This window comes from Lampetra fluviatilis, chromosome 2 (genome assembly GCF_964198595.1).
Source record: "Lampetra fluviatilis chromosome 2, kcLamFluv1.1, whole genome shotgun sequence".
Lineage (NCBI taxonomy): Eukaryota > Metazoa > Chordata > Hyperoartia > Petromyzontiformes > Petromyzontidae > Lampetra > Lampetra fluviatilis.
Window position 1 is genome coordinate 1,411,364 of NC_136276.1, and position 27,587 is coordinate 1,438,950.

General features: G+C 52.3%; 1 protein-coding gene across 1 annotated transcript in view; it reads right to left on the minus strand.

The window, feature by feature from the left end:
• Positions 1-7,722, minus strand: part of LOC144939099 (metabotropic glycine receptor-like) — a 55,511-nt gene extending 47,789 nt beyond the window's left edge. Inside the window, exon 1 of the mRNA XM_078866671.1 lies at positions 6,724-7,722. Within this exon, the coding sequence (XP_078722797.1) occupies positions 6,724-7,712 (989 nt within the window). The 5' untranslated portion in view covers positions 7,713-7,722. The remainder of the gene's footprint in view (positions 1-6,723) is intronic.
• Positions 7,723-27,587: the final 19,865 nt, after the last annotated feature.

Consider the following 27,587-nt stretch of genomic DNA (forward strand, 5'->3'; position numbering starts at 1 on the left):
GGCGATGGGTGGCCAGCATCACACAGGGCAGCCTTTGTCTCCCCAGTGCTGATATTTACACACTGTGCAGCAGCTAATAATTTAATGCTGAGTCGACCTAGGGGAGGCGCAAGACGGGTTAAAATATCTTCGCCACTGTTAATGGGCCGGGAACTGAAATTGAGCTCGGGTCGTCGGGTTCACAGCGCAGCGCACTAACCACTACACTAGCGCTCCCCACACACACATACAAAGACAAATGTCCCCCGTATAGCCTTAACTATACGGGTGATACTTTTGGGACAAGTGCTGTTAGCGAGCATATATGAAGGCCGGCACGCAACACTAGAGGGTGGGTGGCCAACACCACGCCCGGCCGCCTTTCTCTCCCTAGTGGCGATATTTACGCATCGCACCAGGTACTCATTTGAGGCCGAGTAGACCTATGGGAGGCCCAGCACCGGTTCAGATAATCGTAAGTGGTATCGGCCGTGAGCGGGAATCGAACCCGGGTGGCCGGGTTCGTAGGCCACCGCACTGACCGCTACACTACCGCTCCCCACACACTGACGCACAGACACACACAGTCACAAAGCGCAGTCACTATCCATTCCGTAGGGAAGCCAAAACAACGCCCCGTGGCAAGAAAACACAATTAATTCTGCCTCTGTCATCTGTAAATAATGGTGAGGGCTGCAGAACCATGCACCCAAAATAATAGATAAATATATATGAAAAGTAAATCATGATGTCGTTATTTGTTTATTTGCTTGCTTGCTTGCTACCCAGGATATCTCGTGGCGGCCGGCGCACTGAAGCGGAAGACGCGTTCAGTGGCTCGGACGAGGCGTCAGCTGCCTCGCTCACTGCGACACCCGCCAACGGGCACCTCGCGCCACTGCTCCCCCGTCCCCCCCCCTCCCTCGAGCCTCGTGTAAACAAAGATCCCCCGTATAGCCTTAACGGACTGTAAGGGGCAAGTGCTGCTAGCGAGCAGCACCTACGAAGGAAGGCGCTGCACACGAGCGGGTGGGTGGGCGCCTTTGTCTTGCCCCAGTGGCGATGTTTACACACCGCACCAGGTACTCATTTGAGGCTGAGTCGACGTAGGGGAGGCCCAGGACCGGTTCAGATAATCGTCACTGGTATAGGCCGTGAGTGGGAATCGAACCCTGGTCGCCAGGTTCGTAGCGCAGCGCGCTAACCGCTACACTACTGCAGAAACACTGGTACACTGCCAAATCGGGTTACAATGCGTCGAATATTATCGATTTATATCGATTCGTAAGACTCGTGATATCCAGTGGGTAAGAATCGGATATTTGCAAATTGCATTACAAATGTGCTTAATCGATGTCGTGTTGCGGTAATAAAATATCTTTTGAAATTTAGAATCGCCTATTGAATCGAATTGCTGCGATTAAATCGAGCCGATGAAACGAATCGTCACGGAGGAATGTGAACCATTGCACACCCCCCCTCTTCCGTCGCACTCTCCAATGCAGTCCACTGCTAGACAAGAGCCCTTCCCTCTCCGTGTTGCTGGTGGGGATGGGGGAGGGGGGGCTAGGGGCTGCATCCCCATACTTCACCACGCTGGTCACAACGCGAGCTAGTGAAGGCGGGGAGCATAGACGTGTACTGCACAGTACAACAACGGATGTGGCTGAGCTGACCCCACAACGTAGCCCCCGCAGTAGCCAATAGCAGCCGTGTTTTAAGCACAGTGGCGGCTCATCCTAGCACTCGCCAGGCCCAACGCTGCTTAGCTTCCGAGATCTGACGGTATCCGGCGCGTAACGGGTGATTTGGTCATTACGTATGCCCTGCATTGTGCGTGTTGTACACTGTAGGTGTAAAACAACACGACCAGCAGACATCAGGTATCCAGCATGCGCCCGGTATACACCAGGAGGCTGCGGTGTGCTGCTGCTGCTGCTGCTAATCATGTGCATCGGACGAACGAGGGCAAAGGTGACGGAATACGGCCGAGCGTTCATTAGGCGCTTTGTCAAGACGGCTCGGCTCGGCTGCCGGCAAAAGGCCCTGAGAATGGGATTAAGATCAATTCTTAAGCTCAAGAGAATCGCAGTTTGTCAGATTCACCAGTTGTGGTCCGATTCGTACATGCTGTATGTCATGAGTTGACTTTCCCCCCCACCCCACCCCCGCTTGACATATCCTCCAGATTGCAACATTCACCGCAACGTGAACAAACAAAAAAGTGTATCGATGTGTTCATTAATCGAATCGCGACGCTGATTGGCGGCAGCAGACGGCGTGAATCATTGTTTACGCTCCTAATTCACGCACACCTGCCCGACCCTGCTGATGAGACACTGTACATGTCGAAGCCGGTCCAGAGTTTTGCTTGCACTGAAATCAATGCTGATGAATGCATGCACTCCCAGAATAAACACTTGTGTGTGTTACGAGGAGAGACGGATGAGCGACGGAGACGTCGTCTCCGCTTTGTCTGCACTGCTATTTACGCCTTGAGCAGTGGCCGAGTGACTGGAGCTGTCCACTCGTGTCTGGTGCTGAAACCGACCTCGCTCAGACACGCCGTGGTGGGCGTGCGATTGTGCCCTTGCGACTCAAGCTATGGACCCCGATTGTCGACCACTGAAGTCCGCGCCTCGTTCGGCCGAGGAGGAATAGCAAAAGTACATTAACTCTCCCCTGAAGCGCTCTCGTCGTGGTGCACAGACCTCGGCATTCGGCGTTAAGCTCTTGAATGTATTGCTACGCGCTAGAATAGATTCTACCGTGGCGCTGCACGCGCGTGTGAGGCTAACGGGCAAAGTCGGGGCAAGGCCTGGCCAAGGTAAGGCAACGCTCTCACTGGGCGAGTTTCCTCGGATGCACTGAACGCGATGGGTTCTCAGTGCATTGGGCTACGGATTTTCGTGCTGTATTGAATCATGTACAGTAATTGCACGCGTGCTTTGCCCATATTATACATTGCAGTGCACAGTACATGGAGAGTAGCGATGCATCAATTTCACATCGATGTCTAACTCGCCATATATGCTGGCTCGATGCGTATGTGTAAGAAACGACGTTTGTCGGTTCATGCAAACGACATGATAATATTATTCAGGCTACAGCATGGGAAGGGAGACAGTAAAAACAAGACGGAATAGCGTGGATTCTTGAACCTAATCACGGCCCAGAGATTGTAAGAATTCATGAAATCGCCAGGGGGAGGTGTTGGGAGGGAGTGATACGATCATTATATCCCTTTATATCATAAACGCGAAGCGGTGTGTGCGCGTAGCGTGTTGCAGGGAGTGGTAGCGCATTGCGTTACGAACCCGGCCACCCGAGTTCGATTCCCGCCCACAGCCAACGTCGGTAACGGATATATATCTGCACCAGTGCTGGGCCTCTCCTAGGTCCACTCAGTCTTAAAATTAGTACCTGGTGCGGTGTATAAACATCAGCAGCCGTGGAGACAAAGACGGCCGCGCATGGTGTTGGAAACCTTCCACGTCGTGTGCCGTGTCGGCCTTCATATGTGCTCGACAACTGCACTTTGCCTCTACAGCCTGGTAAAGGGCTACACTGCCGGGGGACCTTAGTCTTTGTGAGTGTACACGCGAGTGCTTTCCTCGCGAACGTTTCGGCGGGCGTGACGTTGTTTTTGTCGATGTCTGTGTTGTTGATGTCTGTGTTGTTGTTGATGTCTGTGTTGTTGTTGATGTCTGTGTTGTTGTTGTTTCGCAATATAAACGCGTTCTCGGCTGCCCCGCTGTCCATAACCACATCTGCGGGCGGGAGCTTCTGGAAATGGCGAGCGAAGTAAGAACATGTCGGTGGAGTTCTACGTGAGTGGAATGTTTGTGCGTCAGGGTGGCGCGGCATTTTTTTTCTCTCTCGGTGTTCGCTACGTGACGTCACTGGCGTGATTTTTTTTTGTTTCAAGCTGGGGGAATACACTGTACTGTACAGTATTGGCGTCCGGTGTGCCACGTTCATTCACGCGCTCCTTCGGGCTGCACCGCCTTGCCGCCCTTCCAAGGAGGAGGGACCAGCGATTGCGCGCGTTACCCGCGGCGCAGGAACGAGGGGACGAGGGGACGCGGAGGCGCAGGGACGAGGGGATTAGGGGACGAGAGGACGCGTTTCGTCTCGCGTTGCGCCGCGCCCCGCCAACAATTGGGGGGGGGGGCTCACGGACACAGCGACTACTTACTCCTGGCAACAACAACAACAACCAAATAAAAACGCCAAACATTGGATTGACAACACAAGTATCACGTGTTCTCTTGTGACCCCCCCCCCCGTTCTTACTTGGTCCCGGAGTGCCTTCGCTGGGTGCCAAATGAACCCTATCCGCTCTCGGCACACTCTCCCCTGCCACCCCCTCTTCGATTTGGGTCCCGGGATGTCCCTTCATTCCCTCTGTGCCCTTTACCTGACGTCTGTGTCATCGCTTCTCTGTGCCCCCCCCCCACCCCTTCTCCGTTACCCTTCCATGTACCTTTCCATTCTATCATCATCTCCGTGTCCCTCCCTAATCTCTGTGTCCCTTACTGCCCGTGTCGCTCCCCTTCTCTCCGTGTCCGGGAATTCCTCCTCCATTCTCGCTGGGTGCGTGCCGTCCCCGCGCGCGGGTGCCGGGGCGTCACGGGACTTCATTCACATTTCCCCCGCAATGACCGTCACCGTGGTGACAGCGCAAATCGTCGGGCGACAAACAACTTGACAGCTTTAGCGCAGCGCGTGTGTCGGCGGCGCGTTCCGTTGTGCGTGTTCGTGGCCAACCGCGCTAACGACGCTTGCCGTACATCGTCACAAGCGAGTTGAGGTCGGGAGGCGATAACCCACGCAAACAGATGCGAGTGCTGCCCCCTCGTACGCTTGGTGGGGGGTTTCTCCGGGTTCTATGATTTTGTCCAGATATGAAGCCAAACATTCATCATTCACCCCCCGGAGCACGACCCTCCTGATAAGAACTCTTGACCCTCGATGAGGATGTCATGGGTAAACATCCTCCCCACCTGGCGTGGATGGACACGTGAGTCATTCAGACGGCGATCTGTATTTATATAAAACCAGGGCGCTGCACATTCAGACAGGTCTGGCATTGCAATAAAAGCCGCGGGATGAATATTACCAGAAACGCAGACGTAAGAGAAAACGCGATTAGCATTCTGTGCAAAATAACCAGAGCAGAGTTTGGCGGTCTCTCTCTCTCTCGCTCTCTCTCTCTCTCCCGTCTGCATGCATGGCTCTCCACTGTCAACACCGCGCCCTGCCTGGCTGTGGCCACGTTGTTGCAGTGTACTGTATGATAATGCAAATACTGCAATAATGAATATATATACTTTTTTTCTTTAATCCAGGATGGCTTCATTGAGCCTCAAAACTTTTTCAGGTGACCGGGGGTGGCATTGGCTTTGTTTGGTCAATCCTGTTGCACGGGCTGGTTTTGTGTGCGGGATTAGACCGGAGATCCAGGAGAAAACTCAACCACTCACGCGAGGGGATACCATTCAGAGTTCCACGCGGACGGGACAGAAAGGAAGAGGAGCCCATTTGTTGCAATGCTGCCATCCCCTGGCCACCTCGCAACCTATCGGTGTGCGAATTTCACAAATCTCCACGTGATCCACCAACCCTTGCATGCAAAAAAAAGCGCTGGATCGCAGATCGTGCGCCCTGCGCGCCCACGATCTGCGCCTTCGCGGCACCGAACGCGCCACGCGCATCGTGCACGACTGCATGCGCCGCACGTGCGCTGCGGGCTACGAGCGGGTCTGTAAGGCGACCGCGCGTGTGCCTAACAACGCCACTCCAAGCCCTCGATGAGCAGACCTCGCGTACCCGTGTGTCGTCGCTATGATGAAATCACTCTGAATCCGGCGAATCTTGTCCGATCTCTGAAGCCAAGCGGGTTTGAGCCTGGCTAATCCTCGGTGTAAACTTCAGTTTGCAACCAGTATCAACGCTATCTCTGCCCTCTCTCTTTTTGTGCTATGAAGAAGGGCCATTGCCCGAAACGTCGCCTAATTACATATAGTTTCACTTTTGAAGCCGCAGTGTTATTGATAGCTGGTGGCGTTATTACGTCGCCTTGGGCGGCCGGGTGGCCTCGACATGGAAGTACGCGAATGGATTGAATCGATCTGCGCGAAGCTTTGAGTGTTGGCACCTCGTGCGCGTGGCGACTCTTCTCCGGGTACTCTCCTGTTTCCTCCCACTTGCCAATGCAGGACCTTCATGCCGAAAGAAACCCGAGACTCGTGGAGGCTTTCCCGAACACTCATAGGTCATCCCTGTTATATAACGCCACCTCTAACGGGGCCGTCGGTGACAGGCCAGGCTGCTGCATCAGGTCTACAGTCTCGTGTCACCTCACCGTCACGCAGTCGTTTTCGTGTCACTCATTCGTCGCTACTATCTCGGTCATTGTCCCCACGAACTCCACGCTCTCGTACCTCCAACCATGCCAAGGCCTCGTCCGAACACAACAACGGATCGCTGTCGTCCTCCGTGCGGTGTTCCACCTTCTTTCCTCCCACCTGATAGACTTTGGAACTTCCCCCATCAACCCCTTTTCCCGAGATGCCTACAGCATCGCTGAGTCCAATACATGTATACATTTGTTTAACGTAATATCATCATTAGGTATCTTCTTCTCTCTGTTGCTGGCTTATTTGCCTTGCATCCCGTAGGCTGAACGGATGCCCAACAAAAACGAACGGACACGACACGCGACGCACCCCCCACACTTGCCTGAACTCGAGCGCGTGTTGCTCGTCCTTGGGCCCCTGCAGACAGGCGGAGAGAGACTGCACCCAGCGTGGGCTGTAGCTGCCGTCCTCGCACTCCAGGTAGGGAGGAGACCACACGAGGTGGGCCCTCTCGGCCGCGGCCGCGTGGCCCTTCCTAGAGCGAGCGGCGGCGGCGCGTCCCTCGCGAAGGCCCTGGGCGAACCCGGCTTGGTTCCGCGGTCCTCTCGGCGGCTGCTGTTGCGATTTGAGGCCACCGGGACAGGCGGCCAGAGCCGCCTTGGCAGATTGGTCGGCGGGCAGCGAGGAGACGTTCCGCAGCACGATGTCCCCCCGCGCCGAGCCGCGGTTCACCTGCAGGAAGTCGCCGGCCCCGTCGAACGCCAGCAGGGCGCGCCGCACGCGCGGGTCGCTCTCGAGGAGGCTGCTGAGCAGCGCCGGGTACCATCGCGCGTGCTGCATGGTCGCGTCGTCGCGGCGCTCCCGCCCAGCCTGCTCGAGCACGGCGGTGAGGAGGTGCGCGTAGTGCGCGAGAGCTTCCGCGGCACCGTCAGGGGCCGGCGTGAGACCCCCCCCCGCCGCACCGCCGCCGCCGCCGCTGCCGCGAGTCGCAGCCCCGGGCACGCTCAGCTCGAAGCGCTTCGTGCAGCGCGCGTCGGCGAGATGGATCCGGTCTCCCGTGGAGAAGAAGAGCCAGATCGCCGCCAATGTCTGCGGGTCTAGGCCAGCGGATTCCTGCCCTGGAGATGATGATGATGAGGAGGAGTGGGGGCGGCCCGCACGCTCCCTGTCACGGAGTCTGGCTCCTCTTCCTCCGGGGCTCGACTCCTGCCCGAGCAGCAGCGGCTCAAAGACAACGACGCCTTCACCATGGCCGCGGGCAGCGCAGACGAACACGGTAGAACACGCGGACAGCAGCAGCAGCAGCGGCAGCAGTTGAAGATGACGATGAAGACGATTGTAATAACGATGATGATGATGATGGTGACCCATCCCCGCGCCGCGTTGCCGAAGGCGGCCCGCAGAGAATTGGCAGAGACCGCGACGAGACGCATTCACATCGGCCTCGGCGGGCGCGGGGAAGGAGAGAGACTCGCAGACTCGAGCCGAGCCACGAGCACGCGCGCGTCAATGCACGCAAGCGCGTGCGCGTGCGTGCGCGTGCGTGCGAGCGTGCGGCGAGCGAGAGAGCGAACCCCAGCGGCTGTGGGAGCTCACGCCCGCCTCGCTCGACTCCACGCTGCTGGCGCTTACTGATGGTGCTGCCGATGATGTTGCTTACTGATGGTGCTGCTGCTGATGGTGATGCTGTTGCTGATGTTGCTGCTGCTGCTGATGATAATGAAGATGGATACTACAGCCGCTGGTCTTGCGCTGTCGCCGATGGTGTTGGTTCCGTTTGTGGCGTTGCTGATGCTGCTAATGACGATGCTGGCGCTGATGTTATAACTCCGGCTGCTGCTCACGTTAGTGCTGCTCTTGCTGTTGCTGCGACTACTGCTGCTGCTGCTGACGTTCTTGCCGCTGCTCCTGCTGTCAATGCTACTGCCGCTGATGCTGTTTGTGTTCTCGCTGCTGCTACTGCTGCTGCTGCCACTGATGATAGTGTTGTTGGTGCTACTGCTGCTACTCGTGGTGCTGCTGCTACTGCTGCTGCTACTAGTCGTGGTGGTGCTGCTACTAGTGGTGGTGGTGCTACTGCTACTGGTGGTGGTTGTGCTACTGATGCTACTAGTAGTGGTGGTTGTGTGACTGCTACTGGTGGTGCTGCTGCTGCTGCTGCTACTGGTGGTGCTGCTGTTGCTGCTACTGGTGGTGCTGCTGTTGCTGCTACTGGTGGTGCTGCTGCTGCTACTGGTGGTGCTGCTGCTGCTGCTACTGGTGGTGCTGCTGTTGCTGCTACTGGTGGTGGTGCTGCTGTTGCTACTAGTGGTGGTGCTGATGCTACTGGTGGTGGTGGTGCTGCGGCTACTGGTGGTGCTGCTGCTACTGCTGCTGCGCGCCACCGAATAAATCGCCCGCGCTCGTCGCTCAGACCCCCGCTGCGCGATAGGCGGCGATCACTGACAGCAGCAGCGGCGGCGGCGCTCTGCTCCAGCCTCAGGACACATCGTCACCATCACCACCATCGTCACCATCGCCACCGCCGTCGTCGTCTCTGTCGCCGCAACCACGGCTCCTCCGACCGCCATTTGAGCAAAACTGTCGCCGCCGGTGCGACACGAGTCTCTCCTCGTTTCTCCGGTCCAGCCTCCTCTCGTCTCTGATCAGCCTCCTCTCGTCTCTGATCAGCCTCCTCTCGTCTCTGATCAGCCCTCCCCTCGTCCCTTATCGCGGAAGAGCAGACGGAGTCGCCAAGACATGCGGCATCCCGGCTCGGCGCATCCTCATCATCATCCTCCTCGTCGTCGTCATCGTTATCGCCGAGTAGAAAAATCAGGAATCCGAGAGTGGGTTTATTATTTTTTCGCTCAATCTGTGTGAAATAGTCTCTGTCTAGCTCTGTATGTGTGTGTGTTGTCCGTGTCTCCGTCTACGTTGCGGTGATCGTGAAATCCCTCGATGGTCGTTTCAAGCTGTCGATGTCTGTGCCAGGGGTAAGATGTCTCTGTGTGATGTGTCGCGTGCTTTGCGCATTCAGCGCTCGCAGCATCACGCGGGAGACGAATGAGCGGTATGGTGAAGCGCCGTCTCTCCCTCCCACCCTCTCCCTCTCACACCCCCCCCCCCCTCCAACACCTCTCTATTGCGTTCTCTCTCCCACTCTCCCTCTCTCTTTTTTTACGATCAGAAGAAACAAGAAGATGCTCGATGTAGCCGGCACTTTGATTCGTTTATCATTTAGTTTTTTGCGTGGGTTGTGTAATGCTTTGCTTTATGTAAACCCCCCCCCCCCTTTTAATGAAATATTTCACGAAAGATTTCACGTTCTGCTCTCCTTATCCCTTCCCTCTCTCTCTACCCCCCTCTCTCCCCTGCTCACTCTCTCCTTCGAACGCTCTGCCTCCTCGCTCTGGACCTCATCTCCCGCGCTCTGCCACGCTCTCGCATCCCTCTCATTCTACCACCGTGTCTCTTGAGCCACTCGCTCTCTCCAGCACTCTCCCCACCCACCCCTCTCCGACTTTATCTTCCACTCGATTGCTCTTTCACTCCCCTATCGCTCTCTTTCTCGCCCGCGCCCCCACCGCTGCCTCTCGCGCTATCTCTCTGTCTTCAACTCTCTCTGCCTTCAACTCTCTCGCCCTTTCTCTCTCTCGCTGTGTACAACATCTCTCCCCCTCTATCTCGCTCGCTGTTGACATCTCTCGCCGTGTCCATCACATCTCGCTGTATATCTCCCCCGCTCTCTCCCCCCTCCACCAACCCGCGCCCCGCGTGCGTCGTGAGCAGTGATACACGAATCCACAAAATCACCTTTCACTCACGAAGACACCGCGCGGACAGCCCGTGTAGCCACACACGTCGTCCTCGTCGTCAGCAGCAGCAGCAGCCATGGTCCATCAACTGCTGGATGAATGCCCCCCCCCCTCTCCTCCCAAGCTTCCACCACGTCACGTGGTCCTGCACGTGCCTCGATCTCATTTCGCCATCTTCGCGATGTCGAAGTCCTCTCGGATGCGTTCCACGGTTGTTGTTGTCTTTTCAACTGGAACCGACGGACAACGTTGGCTCAACGTTCAAGTAACGTTTGGTCCAACGGTCCCAACCACGTACCGACGTTGGCCCAACGTCGGTATGTTTACCGGGGTGATATAGAACAACAACAAGGGGGACGAGTCGAGTGACCAGCCACGTGTCAGCATCGACCTCAACGCGTTGGTCAATAACACCGTTGCCGTTAAAGAAGAAGAAAAAAAAGCTACATGAGACAACGTTTCGGGAAATGTTCCTTATTCGTGTGCTACGAAGAAGACTTGTTGACCGAAACGTCGCCTAATAAATATTTTATTTGCAGCCCGCAGTCTGCAAGACTGGTGTCCTGCAAGTTGCCTTGTTAATTGCTCTTGTGCACCACTGCCAATGCAGCATGGTCATCATGAACATCATCAAATATTGAATGCGTTCACATCGACTCATAACGCTCAAGACATGTCAATCGAATCTCTAGAACATGTAAATCCACGTATGACGTGAACTCACCCTCCCCCATCATCATCAAACAGACAAATCAGTGCGGGTAGGAAAAAACATACGTCGTTTCAAACAGCACTCAGCCTCAGTTCTTGCATTATACAAACACCATCAGCAGTTCCTTGAGAACTGCGCTGTGTCATCCTCTTGCCTTTGGTCACCAGCAGCACCAGGGTGACGTAATCGCGCAGATGCGCGCCCTGACGTTACCATATTGCCCATGCCCCCCCAGCCAGTCAGCCAGCCAGACAGCAAAACTTTGTGTTTTAACGCCGGTGTTTGAAGAGGGCTGGGGTTGCTGGTGGCTGACTTCGCAGGGACTGTGGTGGTGCCTCAAGTTGAATCAGAGGTAGTGGGGGGAGTCGGAAGTTAAACTGGAGGAAGTGGGCCAACCACAACTTGTGATTGCCATTTGTTTTTGCCGTTTTCCGGAGGTTCCTTTGGATGTCGGTGTGCGGCAGTGATACGGCCTCAACCTCTCTCTTAAATTTTGAGGCTCCTCTCCATAACTGGATCCAACGCCACAGCTCTATTAACGTGGGCTCCTTTGAGCTGCATCATCTCTGCAAGAGCTTCGAGGTTCAGGCTGCCGGTCTTGGCAGTCGCATCCTCCTCTTCGCTGTCCTCATCATCGCTGGATTTGATCAGGCGCGTTGACGATTGCCCTTGAGCGCGCGTGGGTTCAGGGCACGGCACAGCAGCGTGGGCTACGCCGTGCGGTCCCCAGATGCGTCGGCGCAGAGGAGGAGACGACACTCGGTCTGTAGCTGCCTCAAAGCCGCCAGGAGCAGAGGAGGAGACGACACTCGGTCTGTAGCTGCCTCAAAGCCGCCAGGAGCAGAGGAGGAGACGACACTCGGTCTGTAGCTGCGTCAAAGCCGCCAGGAACAGAAGAGGAGACGACACTCGGTCTGTAGCTGACTCAAAGCCGCCAGGAGCAGCCCTTTTTCCTGTTTCGACAGGAAGGTCTGCCGAGGCATCTTCTCCCAATACCGGGCAGTCTCGTCCGTGGTAAGTAAAAAAAAACACCCAAACCTGTTGCGGCCTGTATCCCTTCTGCTGTGCGAGCCTGCGCGACTCCTCGGGGCTGCCTCGCGGGCTGCCGCCGCCGACGACGGGCTCACCGGCCTCACGCGGTACCAGCTTCGCCTTCTCTTGAACGTCTCGAGCCACCCCCTTGCTGCCTTGACATTCAGTGGACGGCACCGCCTCCAACGCCGTCGCTTCAAAAATGTTCGCGCAAACGCTTCGACTTGCCGCGTACGACTGGGGGCCGCTCGGTGGCTTTCTCTGTCGCGATTTGCTCCTCGGTCCACCCGCACGTGTCACGCTTTCGCCACTTTGTCGTCAAATGCTCTTTTTTGGTTGTTGCGCACAGCCGTTGTCATGTGAGCACCCCGGGGAGCGCCGGGCCGCAACACTTTGCCCGATTGCATCCGCGCTCCCTGTAATGGACCTCACACGGTCGACTCGTTCGTACCAAAACGTCGGCCTACTCCACACGCACTCTCACCGGTATCTCGACTATCCGACACGCTTACCTGTTCACTCAAACTCATCACTTCTGACTTGTTTTCAGCAGACGCATTTCACCTCTCCCATTGGAGGCTTGGGAGCCGCGATTTAGGGCCATTTACCTATCACGTAAAAAAATCGCAGTTAGCGAGTTGGGAGGAGCTGCAATGTCGTGCATATTCGTGCTACCGCGGGGTTACTGCGAGACGGAAAACTTCGCTGACAATTTCACATGTCAAATTCTGCGCGCACCTCCCCCGGTGTGGCTGGCCTGGCATTGCGTCGGCTCGCAAAGACTCGAGTCTGGCGGGTCGCGAACAGGGAATTGGTGCAAAGCAGACGCCGCTCGATTAGCGAGGGTTGTGCTCTTGAAAGCGCTCGCCAATGGAGAAACCTTGGGGTTACGTTCCTGGTACGAGTGAACTTGGGGAGGGGGGAGGGGTGATAAATGTTTAATAAGAATGACTACAATAAAGAAATAATAAATGATGAAGAGCAATCTTTTTCTTTACTTAGCTTCAAGATTAACCACACTCATGAAATAAATACATTATGTAGAGCAATGCTTTTGATTACCTTCGATGACGATTATGATGATGATGATGATTTGAAGACCTTGGAGGTGGTGATGGATGTTGAACTAATTTCGCGCCGTACGGAGCCAACCGCGCTCATCGGAGGTGCGGGGTACGGACAAGAAACTAAACACGTAAAGAAGTTCTCAAGAAATGAGTTTTCGATCGAGATGATTTAAAAGCGCACAGCTCCAGTGGCTTCCTGATATCGGAAGAGCGTTCCAGACGGCCGCAGAAGCAGCGCACATCTGAGAGCGCCGCGCGATTACGTGCACATTGTGGTGGCTCCTGTGGAGATGCGACTGTTTGATGACAACGGCTTACGCTCCCTTGGCATGTCACCACTCGGGTGAGCGCAGGCCGCAACACTTTGCCCGATCGCATTCGCGTTCTCCTCAATGGACATCGCAGTCAACTCTCACCGCCATCTCGTCGATCTAACACTTTGTTTTACCTTTTCACTCAAACCCATCACTTTCTTCTGCCTTTTTTTCTTCCTCCCAGCGGACGCACTTCCCGTCCCCCATTGGACGCGGGTGAACCACGATTAGGGGCAATCAACGAGCACGTGCGTGTCACGTAAGAGTGCAACAATGGCGAGTTCATAGGAGCTGCGAAGTTTAGTTCCTATCGCTGGGGACAAAGCGGGCAGCCGAGGTGGCGTGCCCAATCTTGGCGGACCGTTTCCAATGAAACATTCTGGGCGGCGCACCCTCCCCCACGGCGCGGCTGGCCTGGCACGAGGCACACTCGCAAACGCTGGAGCCGCGAGGAGGGAATTCGCCTACGATTGAGTCGCTCGAAATTATTGCGAAACTCGAGAATTAAAAACTCGCGCATAGCGAGTGGTTCAGTATACTCTTTGGTTCTTTCGGTAAAGTACCTACGTGACTTTACCGAAAGAACCAAAGAGTATGGATTTCTGCAGTCACGAAAGCTTCAAATCAAGATTGAGGGGGTTTACTGTCGTGTGGTTTGTGCGTGCACACCCCTGCCAGCGCAACAGCAGCAGCAGCAGCATCGCCACAATGATTTGTTCACATTTCGCAAGACTCGAGGTTGATCCGAGTGTGGAATCGTCCGCTCCCGGAGGGAGTTCAACAACACAAGTTGGCAGGAGGCTAACGCGAGGCCCGTGTGAGCGAGCACGACCGAGACGCGAGTCCGGCGAGAGGCGTGAGCGCTCAATCTGCGCCATCAATAAAGCAAGCATCTACAAAAGCGGTGATGCAGGGGGCGCTCATCGTTAAGAGTCGTGGCCCTGTGTACGTGCCACCTGCGTCGCTCGCTTGTGTGCGTCTCCTGTGTGTCTCGTGTGCGTCTCCTGTGTCTCTCGTGTGTGTCTCGTGTGTGTGGGGAGCGGTGTCGAAAATATGAACCGAACCTGGATCTTGTCTAGGTCGACTCAGCCTTAAATGAGGTGCTGGTGCCATGTGTAAACATCAACACTGGGGAGACTAATGCGGCTGGGCGTGATGCTGGCCACCCACTCCCGTGTACGTCATTCCGGCCTCAATCGGTCCTCGCTAACAGCACTTGTCCCTACAGCCTGTTCAAGGCTGTATGGGGGATATTTGTCTTTGTGTCCCTTGTGAGTTTTACTTGTTCGCAACCATACGCTACCCATGCCCACAACCGTAACCAACCACACCGAACCACACAGCAGCAGTCGCCTACCAATTCCCAAACAAACAAAACGTACGCATTCAATGAATTGTAAAATGTGACATGATGCAAGGCTTTAACGGTTTACTCCCTCCACTTTCCCGCAGTCGATTAGTCGTGATTATAGCGGCTGCATGAGTGCCGTGAACCTATTACGTACGTGACAATTAAAACAATCGACCTTTCACACACGCGATTCTTCCTTGCACGCGACGCATCGTGAGATAAAAAAAAATGCATTGTTAACAATTTATGCAATGCATTATTACGCAACGTAAACAAAACCACCTTATACTCTTATGTTTTTTCGGTAAAGTCACGTAGGTAAAAAAATCATGAAATAAAATAATAATAAAGAAATCGATTAAATCACCTAATTATTTTATTATTTTTACCTACGTGACTTTACCGAAAAAAACATAAGAGTATGAATCCTTGCAGTAACGAAGGCTTCAAATCTAGAATTAAAACCACCTTAGATCCCCCCCCCAAATATCCCACGCAGGTAAGCGCATCTCAATGGGTTCTTTCGTGGTTAAATAAAGGGCGGTTCGCAGCAGATATAGTGTGCGTATATGCACGTGGGTCCCGCGCTGCCGCTGCTGCTGCGTCATTAATAAAGCGCTGCGCTCAGGAGTGGCGCGCGTGTTCCCGCGGCACGAGGGAGGGCAGAGAGAGAGATCTGGGTTCGGACAAAAATAACCACAGCTCCCAGGGGTGCCCCTCTCCTCCTCCTCCTCCTTCTCCCTCCTCGCTGCGGTTCATGCGCAGCAGCAGCAGCAGCGATAGCAGTGGCTATAGCCGTCATTAGCAGTAGTTGTAGCGGCAGCAGCAGCAGCCGTTGTATCAGCTGTAGTAGTAATATCCGTCAGCAGGATTAGCAGCAGCTGTAGTAGTTAACGCTATAGACAGTATCTGTAGTAGCGGTAGCCACAGCAGTAGCAGGTGTCATCGTAGCCGCCAGCAGCAGCAGCACCGTCGTCACCAGTAGCAACAAGCAGTGGCAACAAGAGAAACAGATATAACTGTCGTGAGCAACATCATCATCGGCAGCGACCCATCGTGAGCATCGTCGTTATTAAACGTGTCTTCCTCCTTCCCCAGTAATACAGCCCGGACACAGCTCCTCTACGTTGGTAGCTCTGATCGTGTGATGGGAATCCCGCATATTCCATGGCAAGATTCCACATATTCCATGGCAAAAATCCCACATTCCATGACAAAAATCCCGCATATTCCATGACAAAAATCCCGCATATTCCATGACAAAAATCCCGCATATTCCATGGCAAAAATCCCGCATATTCCATGGCAAAAATCCACATATTACATGGCAAAAAATCCCACATATTCCATGGCAAAAATCCCGCATATTCCATAGCAGGAGGCAAGGAAAGCTTATAGGGAAATACATAATTATCTCCCTTGGGATTGTTATTGTTTCGTATTCATGCATTTTACCAGGTCACGGCTCATTGAGCATTAAGCTCGCAGATGTCCTGGTTTGGCCGGGACAGCCCCAGTGGTTTCACAAAGTCTGTCTCGGTGTCCTGAAGCTTGTGTAAAGACCAAGATAGTATTCCTGGTTTCAAAACTTTACAGATTTCTGCTCGACTCGTGGTTGTGGGAATATCGAAGGAGCTGCGTGTGGGCGGGGCTAGTGAGCGGGTGGGCGTCGCTATGCAAAGTGGGAGTGGCCGATAGATGGAGGGGAGGGGGCTACCACGAGGTGCTGCCACGTGCCCTGGTTTGAGCCTCGCAGAAATGCGGACAGCTTTAGTCATGAACGGTTCGCAAGGACCCACGAGGGTGGCGCAATCCACGACACACAAAAAGTATTCGTCATGAAAACTCAACACATTCGTCAATAATACTGCGGCATAAAAAAAAACATCATAGGCGACGTTTTAGGCAATGGCCCTTCATATTCTTGGAATAAGGTGCGGTATACATATATATGCTTAAACCTTTCATGACTGCAGGAATAAATATTCTGTGGTTTATTCGGTAAAGTCACGTAGATAGAAAAAAATATTAAATATTATTTAAAAAAAATTTATATCTACGTGAATTTACCGAAAGAACCAAAGAATATTTATACGATAATACTATTAGTAATGCACTTCTAAGTTAATTTAGGCAGGGGGCTATTTTAGGAAGTTTGTTATCATTTATATTTGAGCTGCGTTACCTCTCGTTAATTATCAGGGGATGCCGGAATACTTTGAGAGCATCCCCACACACGAGGTCTAAACAAAAACATTACAAGAACCCATTTCGTTGTTCTGCTCCATCCCCCTAAAAAACAAAACAATATTTTGTTTAGTTAATATTTTGGAATAAAAAAGCGTGGCGTTATCAACTGCTTGTGCCTTCAGGAAATTATCGAATTTCTCGTGATTGCATTTCTTCATGTTGACCTCGCCTCCTCTTTCTGAGTGGCAACGTCTGAGTCGAAATTGAGGCTTGTGAATATTGGGTGCCAAAGAGCCCCGTGGTGATGAGCTCAAGCACCTGGGGTTGGATCCCGACGCACGTTTGTGGACAGAAACGTCGTCATGAAATTCATGGCATCGCCACGGACTGCTTATATAGCGCGCACGCGAACTTAGACAAGCCAGAAAAGACAAAAGTGTGTGTGTTGGGGCACATTCTCAGAGATGGATGCTTGATGATGTAAGTTCTGGAAGGCGTCGGGAATATTGGGAAAGAGGCCCAGAGGCAGAACAAGAATAAGCATGCTTCTTCTTTCGTATAGTTGATGTCGATGCAGAGCGACAACCACAATTTCACATTCAGGTGGTCAAGACAAATAACGGCGCGTCATGAGCAGCGGAGTGCATCGCTGTGATGTCCTCTTCGTCTGTGTGGATCGGGCATCGCGTCGTTACACGTTGTCATGGCCTGTTCTATACGGCCACAGTCGCACATTGCTACTGGATCGGTTTTTTTTTTCTCCATTTGTGCATCAGGTATCCACGTCTGTCATGGCGGATGCGGTTTAGGGTGGACCATGAGCTTCGTCGAAGATCGAACCCAGGGTTCAGTGTTCTTCTGAATCGAGTCTTTGACGATTTTAAGGAATTTGGGGGGGGGGGCATGCATTGATATGAAGGGGGCGCTTGAGATGGGATCGGAAGAAGGAGAAGGGAGTTTGAGCAACATAGACTTCCATTTGGCAGAGGAGTCAAGATAGGCAAGTATGCGTGCACACACAAAGGGTCCGATAGTACATCATGTATTCCCTTCAAGCGAAAATAATGTGAAATTTCAAAGCTCACGACGACCGAAGGGACCTTTAGAAATTAATCACCGAGATAATAACGGACAGAGGCGAAAATGAAGCACAAAAAATCAGTACAACCAAACGAAATACTGTACTAATGTGATTACAAAACAGCACATTGCTCTTGTGAGGCCAGTCTCGTTGTGATCCATGGGTCGTGCTGGGACGGTGAGCTCTCCTGCACAACCGGGAGAGCGACTGAGACAAGCCGACTGACCTTCGTCTTTGACCAGGTGTCTCAACACGTGTCCTTGTCTCAAGGGCGCGTGGATCTCAACACGTGAGTCTGTCCCACTCGCAACACGTGTCCATGCCTCAACTCGCGTGCATGCCTCAACACGTGCATGCCTCAACACGTGTCTACGTCTCAATACGTTGTGTCTAAGTCCATGTGTTTCATCACGTGTGTGTGTTACCAGACGTGTCAACATGTGTGTGTTGTTTCCTCTCGAAATCCCCATGTGGACAATGGGCCAATTTCCTTGGATGGCAGATAATTCTGCTCTGCATCGGCCAGCGCTGTCTCTCGCTTTCCTTCTCACCTTCAACTCGACACGCATGACATCTAGACACATGTACAGTCAACTATATAACACATTCGCTTATGAATGATCATAATCATCTACAATCCTTGGTCTTCTTGGTTATGTCGGTATAGTAACGTAGAAGGGAAATAATAAAGTAATACAAATATAAAACAACAATACTTTTTTATTTTTAAAATATATTTTTTATTTTATTATTTCCCTTCTACGTGAATTTACCGAAAGCAAGAGCTGAAATAGCTACGAAGTGGTAGCTCTTGTAATCTCTCATTTACTTGATACAGCTGTCGCGGCTGTGACGGTTCCACCTGAAGACGGAAGCTTGTGTTGCCTCCGAAACGTCGTGATTTTTATTTTATTTTACTTTTATTAATTTTAATGCTTTACCTACGTGACTTTACCGAAAAAAACCTAAGAATATTTACCGAAAGAACCAAGAATATGAATCCCTGCAGTCACGAAAGCTTTAAATAAAGAAAAAAATTATTGGTCTCTTTATCCACTGCACCGTTTCAGTCTTGGGGGTTGTCTATTTCTTTACTTCAGCGAGTTGTCAAATCGACACCCGACCTCCAAGCTTGCAGTCTCATCATCATCATCACCGCTCCCATCTTGGCTTCAAGTGATCTCCTGGTCACTTGACGTTGTGTTCAAACGTATGCATATCGTCGCTGTGACAATCTGTGCAATGCCATAATGACGCTCATAACTGTAACTTTACATTTATATATATACACATTACAAATTAATTGAACGGAGTTACTAATTTGTGTCAGGACAGTCTGGAATAGAGCCTCAGGGTAGTTATGTTCAGGATATAAGACCTGCTTATAAATGATTCCAACGGCGTTGAATGCACGACTGCCAGAGTTACGCGTGTGTAACGATTCTTATTTAGATATTTCACACTATTCGTGGGTGAATCGGAAGTCTCTTAAAAACAAATCAACTGCTTCTCATTTGGAGCTGCCCCCCCCGGCTGTAGACTCCCTGTGAGGGCAACATCGCTCTCGACACGATGAAGGTGCGAAGGACTGGTGCAAGTGGAACGGGGATTGAAACTGCTCTGGCTATTAACTGCGTGATCCGGTTGATCTGTTTCAACAGTGCCAACAAAAATCTATAATGCCAAATCCAGAACAATAACAAAATATATGTAAGATATACCAATTATAATTCGTGTATATATACATATGAATCATTATTCATACGGGAAATCCTCACCCGAGTCTCGACTCTTTCTCAGGAAGGCCCTGCATTCATTTGCATGTTTGACCAAAATCACTGCGCGGCCTCGTTGTGTAGGAAATCAGAGGACCCACATCGCAGCCCCAAATCCACAAGACGTGGTGGTGCACCCATCCGAAGGCAGTACGATCCAGGCTCAACCGCCTGCTTAGCTCTCGAGATCAAATGAGATGAAAGGATATCGGGCGTAATTAATGGTCACGTATGTGAAGCCGTGCTTAAATCTGTTCGGTGTTTTTTTTTGTCTGTGAGCCATCTTCCTCCTTTAAGTGACTCACTTGCATCTGAGAAGAATCCACGTGGGATTCAGACATCGACTGCGTCATCTCCCCGTCGAAGACACCCCGACTCCAAGCAAGTGAGAGTGGTCCCGAGAGGGTGTCTCTTCCTCCCTCTCTCCCTCCCATCGCCACCACCACCATCCCCTCCTCATCCTCCTCCCCCACTCTCGCTCTCTCCCTCCCACCGCCACCACCACCAACACCACCCCTTCTCCCCCACTCTCGCTCTCTCCCTCCCACCACCAACACCACCCCTCCTCCCCCACTCTGCTCTCAACCCAAATGTCAAATTAAAATGACGACTCGGGGGGCTTGCGTGTGCGTCACGCTGAGAGAAAGAGAGAGTGTATCGGCATGTTTATTTCATTATCTCTCTCTCTATCTCGCCCCGCTCTCCCTTCCCGTCTTTGTCCTTGCCGATAAACATCTGGCAGCTCACCAGCGAGCTGTGACTCCTGCTGCTGCTGATGAGACACTGCGTGTCGAAACCGGTCCACGGTGTGCGTGTGTTGAACGAATGATGCTGAAATGGCGCACTGCCGGGCGGACACGGCTGATTGGACTTGTAAAACGTCTATCTGCGTTGTGTTGACGTGGGGGGAGGGGGGATATGTGATGGAGGCGCTGAAGATATGATCGTCTTTATCCCTGGCCCCTTGGGGGAAGAGACGCTCTACACTGATTAGCGTGGTTGGCCACGTACGGTGCGAAAGAAGTTCAGCGTACATTAACACGCGTGCTGCTGCCTGCAGTTCGTCTGTCCTCTGCAGTTCGCAAAGAGCCCCGCTGCGCACACCTCACCTGTCGTGTGCGGTGAAAGTCCCGTCGACTATGAAGGATTCTCTCCGTCGCGCAGTCCGAGGGATTCACGCCGCAGTGGGCATCGGGGGGGGCGTCGCCGCGTTGTTGAGAGGGCGGCGCGGGGAAGTGGACACGGCAGAACTTATCCCGAGATTCACGTCAGGTGGCGCCGCGACTTCCTAGGGGAGGGGTCGGCAAGCCGGCGGCTCCCTAGGGGCTGCAGTGCGGCTCCTGAAATTCTGAAGAAAAAAAAATGTCTCTTCTTGTTATTTTGGTTGCCGACCCGTGATCGTGGAAGTCCAGTTCACCATGGGAGTCCAGTTCACCATGGAAGTCCAGTCCACCATGAAAGTCCAATTTATAATGGGAGTCCAGTTCACCATGGAAGTCCAGTTCACCATGGAAGTCCAGTTCACCATGGAAGTCTATCTTCTTGGTTCTTTCGGTAAAGTCACGTAGAAGGGAAGTAATAAATTAATAATAAAACATAATAAAATAAGCGCGTGAGAATTATTTTTATGTTTTATTTGTATTATTTTATTACTTCCCTTCTACGTGACTTTACCGAAATAACCAAGAAGATAAATCCCTGCTGTCACGAAAGCTTTAAATCGAAACATGGAAGTTTAGTTCACCACGGAAGTCCAGTTCACCATGAAAGTCTAGTTCACCATGGAAGTCCAGTTCACCATGGAAGTATAGTTCACCATGGATGTCCAATTTACCATGGGCAGGCGTGGGCAAAACGCGTCTCCGGAGCTGCACGTGACTCGTGAAGGACTGTCCCGTGACACGTGATGTATTACGCACCGTCTGGTATCCACCACAGCGCATTGCGGCCCTTGAAATACTGGCGGCCGCCCCCCGTTCTCGGGGAAGGCGCTGAGAATGGAAATGCAGCCGATGGTTTTATCCTTTTTTTATCCTAACTGCTGGAATACGCAGCGTGCCGCTGCTGCTGCTGTTGTCAGTGTATAGCGATGCATATGTGTACATCAATCATAATGCACGGCTCCTTTCTCATTCGGCTACTGGATCAAGGCCTCTCCGTGCCACGAGGTCATCCTTCACCACGTTGGCCTGTGCCGCATGGCGAGGGTGGTGTTCAGAACCGGTTCGCCGCTGATATTCGTCGTTCTCGGGTATCGAACGCAGGACGCACCAGTTCACAGGTGCTGTGTGCTAACAACTGCGCCACCGCTCCATCCCCTGGGTTAAGGGGTGTGACAATTTTACAGCCTTCGCGATCCAATAAATGATGGCGATTTAGATTCAGTAATCAACTGTTTCTGTTTCATTGCAGTGAATGCTCCAGGCAACATACAATAATCAGATTTGTTCATACACACTCGAGTCTATGTACGTGTATGTGCATCGCCAATTTAAGAATCGACTTTAACCGATACACTCATACACGAAGGAGTCACGATCTCGTGCCATACGTTCCGCAGTCGCCCAATCCACCGGATCTCCCCTCCACTCCCCTCTCTCCCGACGGCAGGGAAGGATGGATACTTTCCGGGGCTCAGCCCCGGACAGCTCCGGGTGTAATTAATCCATTTTTATATCTGTACCGTACAGCAACATCACTGTGTTGTTCAGTGATAGGTATGCGTTGGTGTTGAACATTGTAAGTACTGCACAAGCGTGAATGACCCCACGCGGAGAGTGTAGCCAGTCATGCTCCAGTCTCTGTATAATTGCTCCATGGGCTGAATTAATAAGGAAAACGCCGCCAGTTCTATTTAATTGGTGTCTCGCTTAAGTAGAATGCTGCGTACATTGTTCTGTGAGGGGGGCGGGGGGGGTGCAGCGCTCTGGTGATCGCGTCGCGCGATGGGACGCGCTGCCCTGGGTTCTGATGCAGACCGCGTCTCTCACGGCAGTGGCGAGTGGTGATGATCTTAGTCAGTCTCCAGCTGCCCATCCCACCCACGCACCCCGCCCACATCACCGCCCTCCCTCTCCCAAGCTCGGCCTGTCCAGCAGCGTGAGTGAAGTATGGCCTTCTTCTTAGGTTTTTTTTCGGTAAAGTCACGTAGAAAGTAAAATAAAATAAAAACAAAAATCACGACGTTTCGGAGGCAACACAAGTCTCCGTCATCAGGTGGGACCGTCACAGCCAGATTAGCTGTATCAAGTGAGGCAATGATTCAAGATGTAATCCCTTAAAAGCGAGTTGAGGGGGGAGGGAGAGGGAGGGGGGGGCTCATCAGACTATGGTAGCCAATGAAAGGAACGTATCGGGAGGGAGGGCGGGCGAGGCCAAAAGGGTGGGCGATGGACGTGGAAGCGCTTGTGCGCAAGCGGCCAATTACTGCACACGCCAACACAATGGAGCGATTGTGCGCAAGCGGCCAGCCACTGCACCCGCCAACACAATGGGCAGAGAGGAGGAGGGGAGGTCTAATACACATGATAGACAAAAGAACGAAAATGATGATGGGTACAAACTTAGGGGGAGCTCATCAGACTATGGTAGCCAATGAATGGAACGTATCGAGAGGGAGGGGGGGGCGGGGGGGGGCGAGGCCAAAAGGGTGGGCGACGGACGTGGAAGCGCTTGTGCGCAAGCGGCCAATTACTGCACACGCCAACACAATGGAGAGAGAGGGGGAGGGGGGGTCTGATACACATGATAGACAAAAGAACGAAAATGCCCATGTTTATACCAATGCTGGCTGAACAATGAAGAGAGTACTGTTAAAATAACTGGGGATGTTAACACTCGGTAAAGTACAGTAAAATAGTGCCTGTCAGATAAGATGGTCCAAAAAATTTGTGATTAAGTCTTTTTTGCGTGGTTGATAACATCTTTCCAATGATTACTAAGTTTGTACCCATCATCACGGTTGAAATTATGTCTGTGTTTGTATATTTGTATGGCTTCGTGTACAAACCTTTGATGGTAGCCGGGAGGTTTGCAGAGAACCTTGGTCTCGGAAAAGACAATTTCATGAGAGCCCACCGAGTTGTAGCAATGATCGGCCACGGCAGAAGAATCAGTTCTGCCGTGTTTCAGATCTGACTTGTGCTCGCGGACACGATCAGAAACATGACGTTTCGTTTCTCCAATGTAGCAATCACCACAAATGCAACTCAATTTGTAGACTCCAGGATACTGTAAGTCAGGAACGACATCCTTCACAGATGGAATCAGATCACGGATTTTATGCACTGTACTGAATCGGACTTGGATCTTATGTTTGTTTAGAATTTTGGAGATCTTTTTGGTCACGCCAGCTATGTATGGTAACGTGATGGTTTTGGTCGGAGTTTCATGTGGCTGTTTCTGTGTGGTGGGAGAGACAGCTTGGCGGATAGTACGGTCAGAGTATCCGTTCACCCTGAGGGCCCGATGTACATGTCTTAATTCACCGGTCAGGTGGTGTTTGTCAGAAATGCCATGTGCTCTGTGGTATAGCGTTTTGATGAGAGAGTTCTTTTGAGATGGGTGGTGGTGGGAATCCGGTTTCAAGTAGGAGTCTGTGTGGGTGGCTTTTCTGTAGACAGAATGTCCCAAGGAACCGTCAGGACTCCTCTCAAACAGAATATCCAAGAATGGTAGTTTACCGTCTTTCTCCACTTCCATGGTGAATCTGATGGATGGGTGTCTAGAATTGATGTGGTCCAAGAAGTGGTTCAATGCTGGGAGGCCATGTGGCCAGATGACGAAAGTGTCATCCACATATCTCTTCCACAGGGAAGGACGCAGGGTGGATGTCTGGATGGCGCGGTGGGTAAACATCGGCACTCCACTCAAGTCCCGTGCCGAGCTTAATCTGGGGTTGTTCTTCTCACAAACACTGAACCCCACAAAGGGTCCACGAGCATAAACGGCGGTCGTCATCGTAGTTTGTGTCGCGGGCTCCGATGACTAAAGCCACCCAATGATTGCCACTCTCGCATCGCCACGAGGCACGCTCCTTTCGCGGCTTCGGGTGAAGGCCTCTCGTAGTTTCCGCACCGTCAACTACCCCTCACAGCGGCCATAGTCTGAGGAGCTCTGGCTGTGGACCTCCTGAAGCAGCGAGCAGCAGGCACGAGGCCATTCTCTGTAGATTTCACTCCCCCCACAGCTCCCCCCCCCCACAGCCTCTGCCCCCCCCCGGCCCCGTGCAGTCGCCCGCGATCTGTAATGCCATCATCTGCTCGGGGGATTTAATTTCTATAATGGAATTACAGAGGCAAATTGCATCAGCCTCGCGTGACGTCTCTTCCATGCAGCCTCCCTCCCTCCCCACTACCGCCCCCACCCCCCTCGCCACCACGTGCCGCGCTATAACCGCGCTTGACATTTATTTCCCTTGATGGGTCGATGCACGCATGCATCTAGGTAAGCCTCGCCGAGTCTCAAGACGTTCACTCTTTCTGGAGCGTCCTGCGTCCGGTTGGTTTGGCCCACATGAACTGCCTCGCAGTAGCCAGATGTTGTCGCCTTGGGCTGCGAAGTGGCCAAGGAGGTGGCAGTACAGTCATGGATTCTTTAATCTATCTGTGCGGAGTTTTTAGTGTGTTAACCCCCTTGCAAGCGTCGTGGGTTTCCTCGTGGTAACTCCGGTCTCCGCTAACATTATGTCAAAGTCTCGTGAAGAAACCTCCCCTCCCCACTGAGCAGTCCCCCTCCTTAACCTCATCTCGTTCCTCAAAGCCTCACCTCTTCCCCATTGCCCAGTCCCTTGCTCTTCCTCCCCCCTCGACCCCACCACTCCTTCCCGTCCCTCCTCTATAGCCCTTTCGTGACCCCTACGTGTGCCCTCTGTTATGGTCACTCTTCGACCCTTGCACTGCCCCTGCCATGTAAATCACTCGATTTTCGTCACCGTTTTTTAACTATGTGAAGCGCCCTGAGCTAAGGCTAAATATAAAAATAAGAACGTGGATGTTGACCGCCCGCCCCACGCAGTGTTAGTCATGGGGGTGATATTTGACCATACTTCACCCCGGGCTGGTCAGTGCGCATTGGTGAAGTGAGGGGGATATGCCCGGGCCCGGTTCGGCGATTGCCAGCCTTGGGCGCGGACTCGAACTCGCTTCTCCGCGAGTCGCCACGCTCACGCTCCACCCCACACTGCTGCGCCACCCCGCCCCCTCATCCCTCTTCCTCAACCCGCACTGATGACCACACTGGCGTAAAACACCCCCCCACCACCCCCCCCCCCCCGTGACCAACACGGCGTTGGGGGGAGGCTGTCATCCAGTCGTGAATTTACATCGGGCTCGATCTGCTCTCGAAATGGAGACTGAAAATGAACGAACCCTTCCCATGGAGGGCGCTGTGATACAGCGGAACGGAACTGGCGCAGTCTCTTCGTCGCACGATTGCGAATTGGTGGCTACGCAATTCCCATACATTTCAACAGTGGGGTGCCCTGCGGATGGCATCGCCGGGCCCCGCCACGGTAATGTGGAATTTCCATCACTCGCTCGGGTTAATACCGATCCAAGGAAGCCACTCGGACGTTTATATGTCTGAATATCCACACTGACATGCGAACGTACGTATGAATATACTGTATGTAGAACTTCTTTCGCACCGTACCTAGCCAACCGTGCTAATCGGAGGTGCGGGGGAACAACAACCTCAACACAAAAGGCAGTTGTCGTACGTCCCATCTTTAGTGTCGTGGGAAATATCAATCGTTCTCACTTGCATCCGCAAGGACAAACCTTCTCACAATGCACTGTGCCAGCTATATTTTATAATTTACATTTTAATATACATGAGATTAATTAGTAGTACTATTTGGTCATTGAATAATAATAAACTCAGTTTTTAAAGCGCCTCTCAAATTGGTCAGCTCCAAGCGCCGTACATGAGACATAAAAAAAACATGATAACCTTTATATAAAAATAAAACACTGACACACCAGTAAAGACCCAATCAGAATACAATAACACCGAAAATAAAACCAAAACAGAAACACTGGCAACAATCGGTGGAAGTCAGAGAGAATACAATAAAAAGTGGTGGAAATTGTCACGATCTCCATAAAATGGAATCAACCAGAAAGAAAAGCCATTGATGAAAAATAGACGTTCAGATATTATTTAAAAGAACCGACGGAATCAGAGTTCCCGACGCCGATGGAAACAGCGTTCCACAGACTTGGTGTGGCGTCGTACTCAGATTGTAAATGTTGTGGATTTGCTTTCCAACACACCGGTGTGCTGTACTAGTGACGAATTGGCACGTTCTGTTTACGTGACAACCCTTACTAGTTGGCTGTGTCGGGTGGTGGTGGGTTTTAACGACACATTTATATATTTACGCGATCTAAGCCAACAACCTCTATTATGGATGATATTGGTCGCGAAAGGCTCCGTGTTAAATTGGTGTGGCTTGGTAATCCCTACCATTAAGTGGAACTATTCACGTGCCTTTTTAAAAAAAAGTGGACATCAGGAAACATTGATACAATGTGATCTTCATCAGTGTTAAGTGCAGTCTCCAACTCGTATTGTCCACTCACTCCCTGGCCGTTACTTTCATGTGCTATGAAGAAGGGCCATCGTCCAAAACGTTTCCTGTTATATATTTTTAAGGCCACATCGTTATTGACGAGTGTGCGAACTTCCAACTCTCAACTCACGAGAGGGCATCATCTCTCGCGGCACGTGGAGTCCTCGCCTAGCACATCACCAATCACAATTGCCCGGGCCGGTTAAAGTAGAACTAGCCAGTGCCAAGGGCAGATCGATGACTTCATACGCACGCCTTGGCTCCGTCATTGCATAACAGTGTTCTTTCGAAACAAGTTATGTTACATAATTCGTCTTGTGACAATGCTTTTACGTAAACGAGTCTGGACTGTGT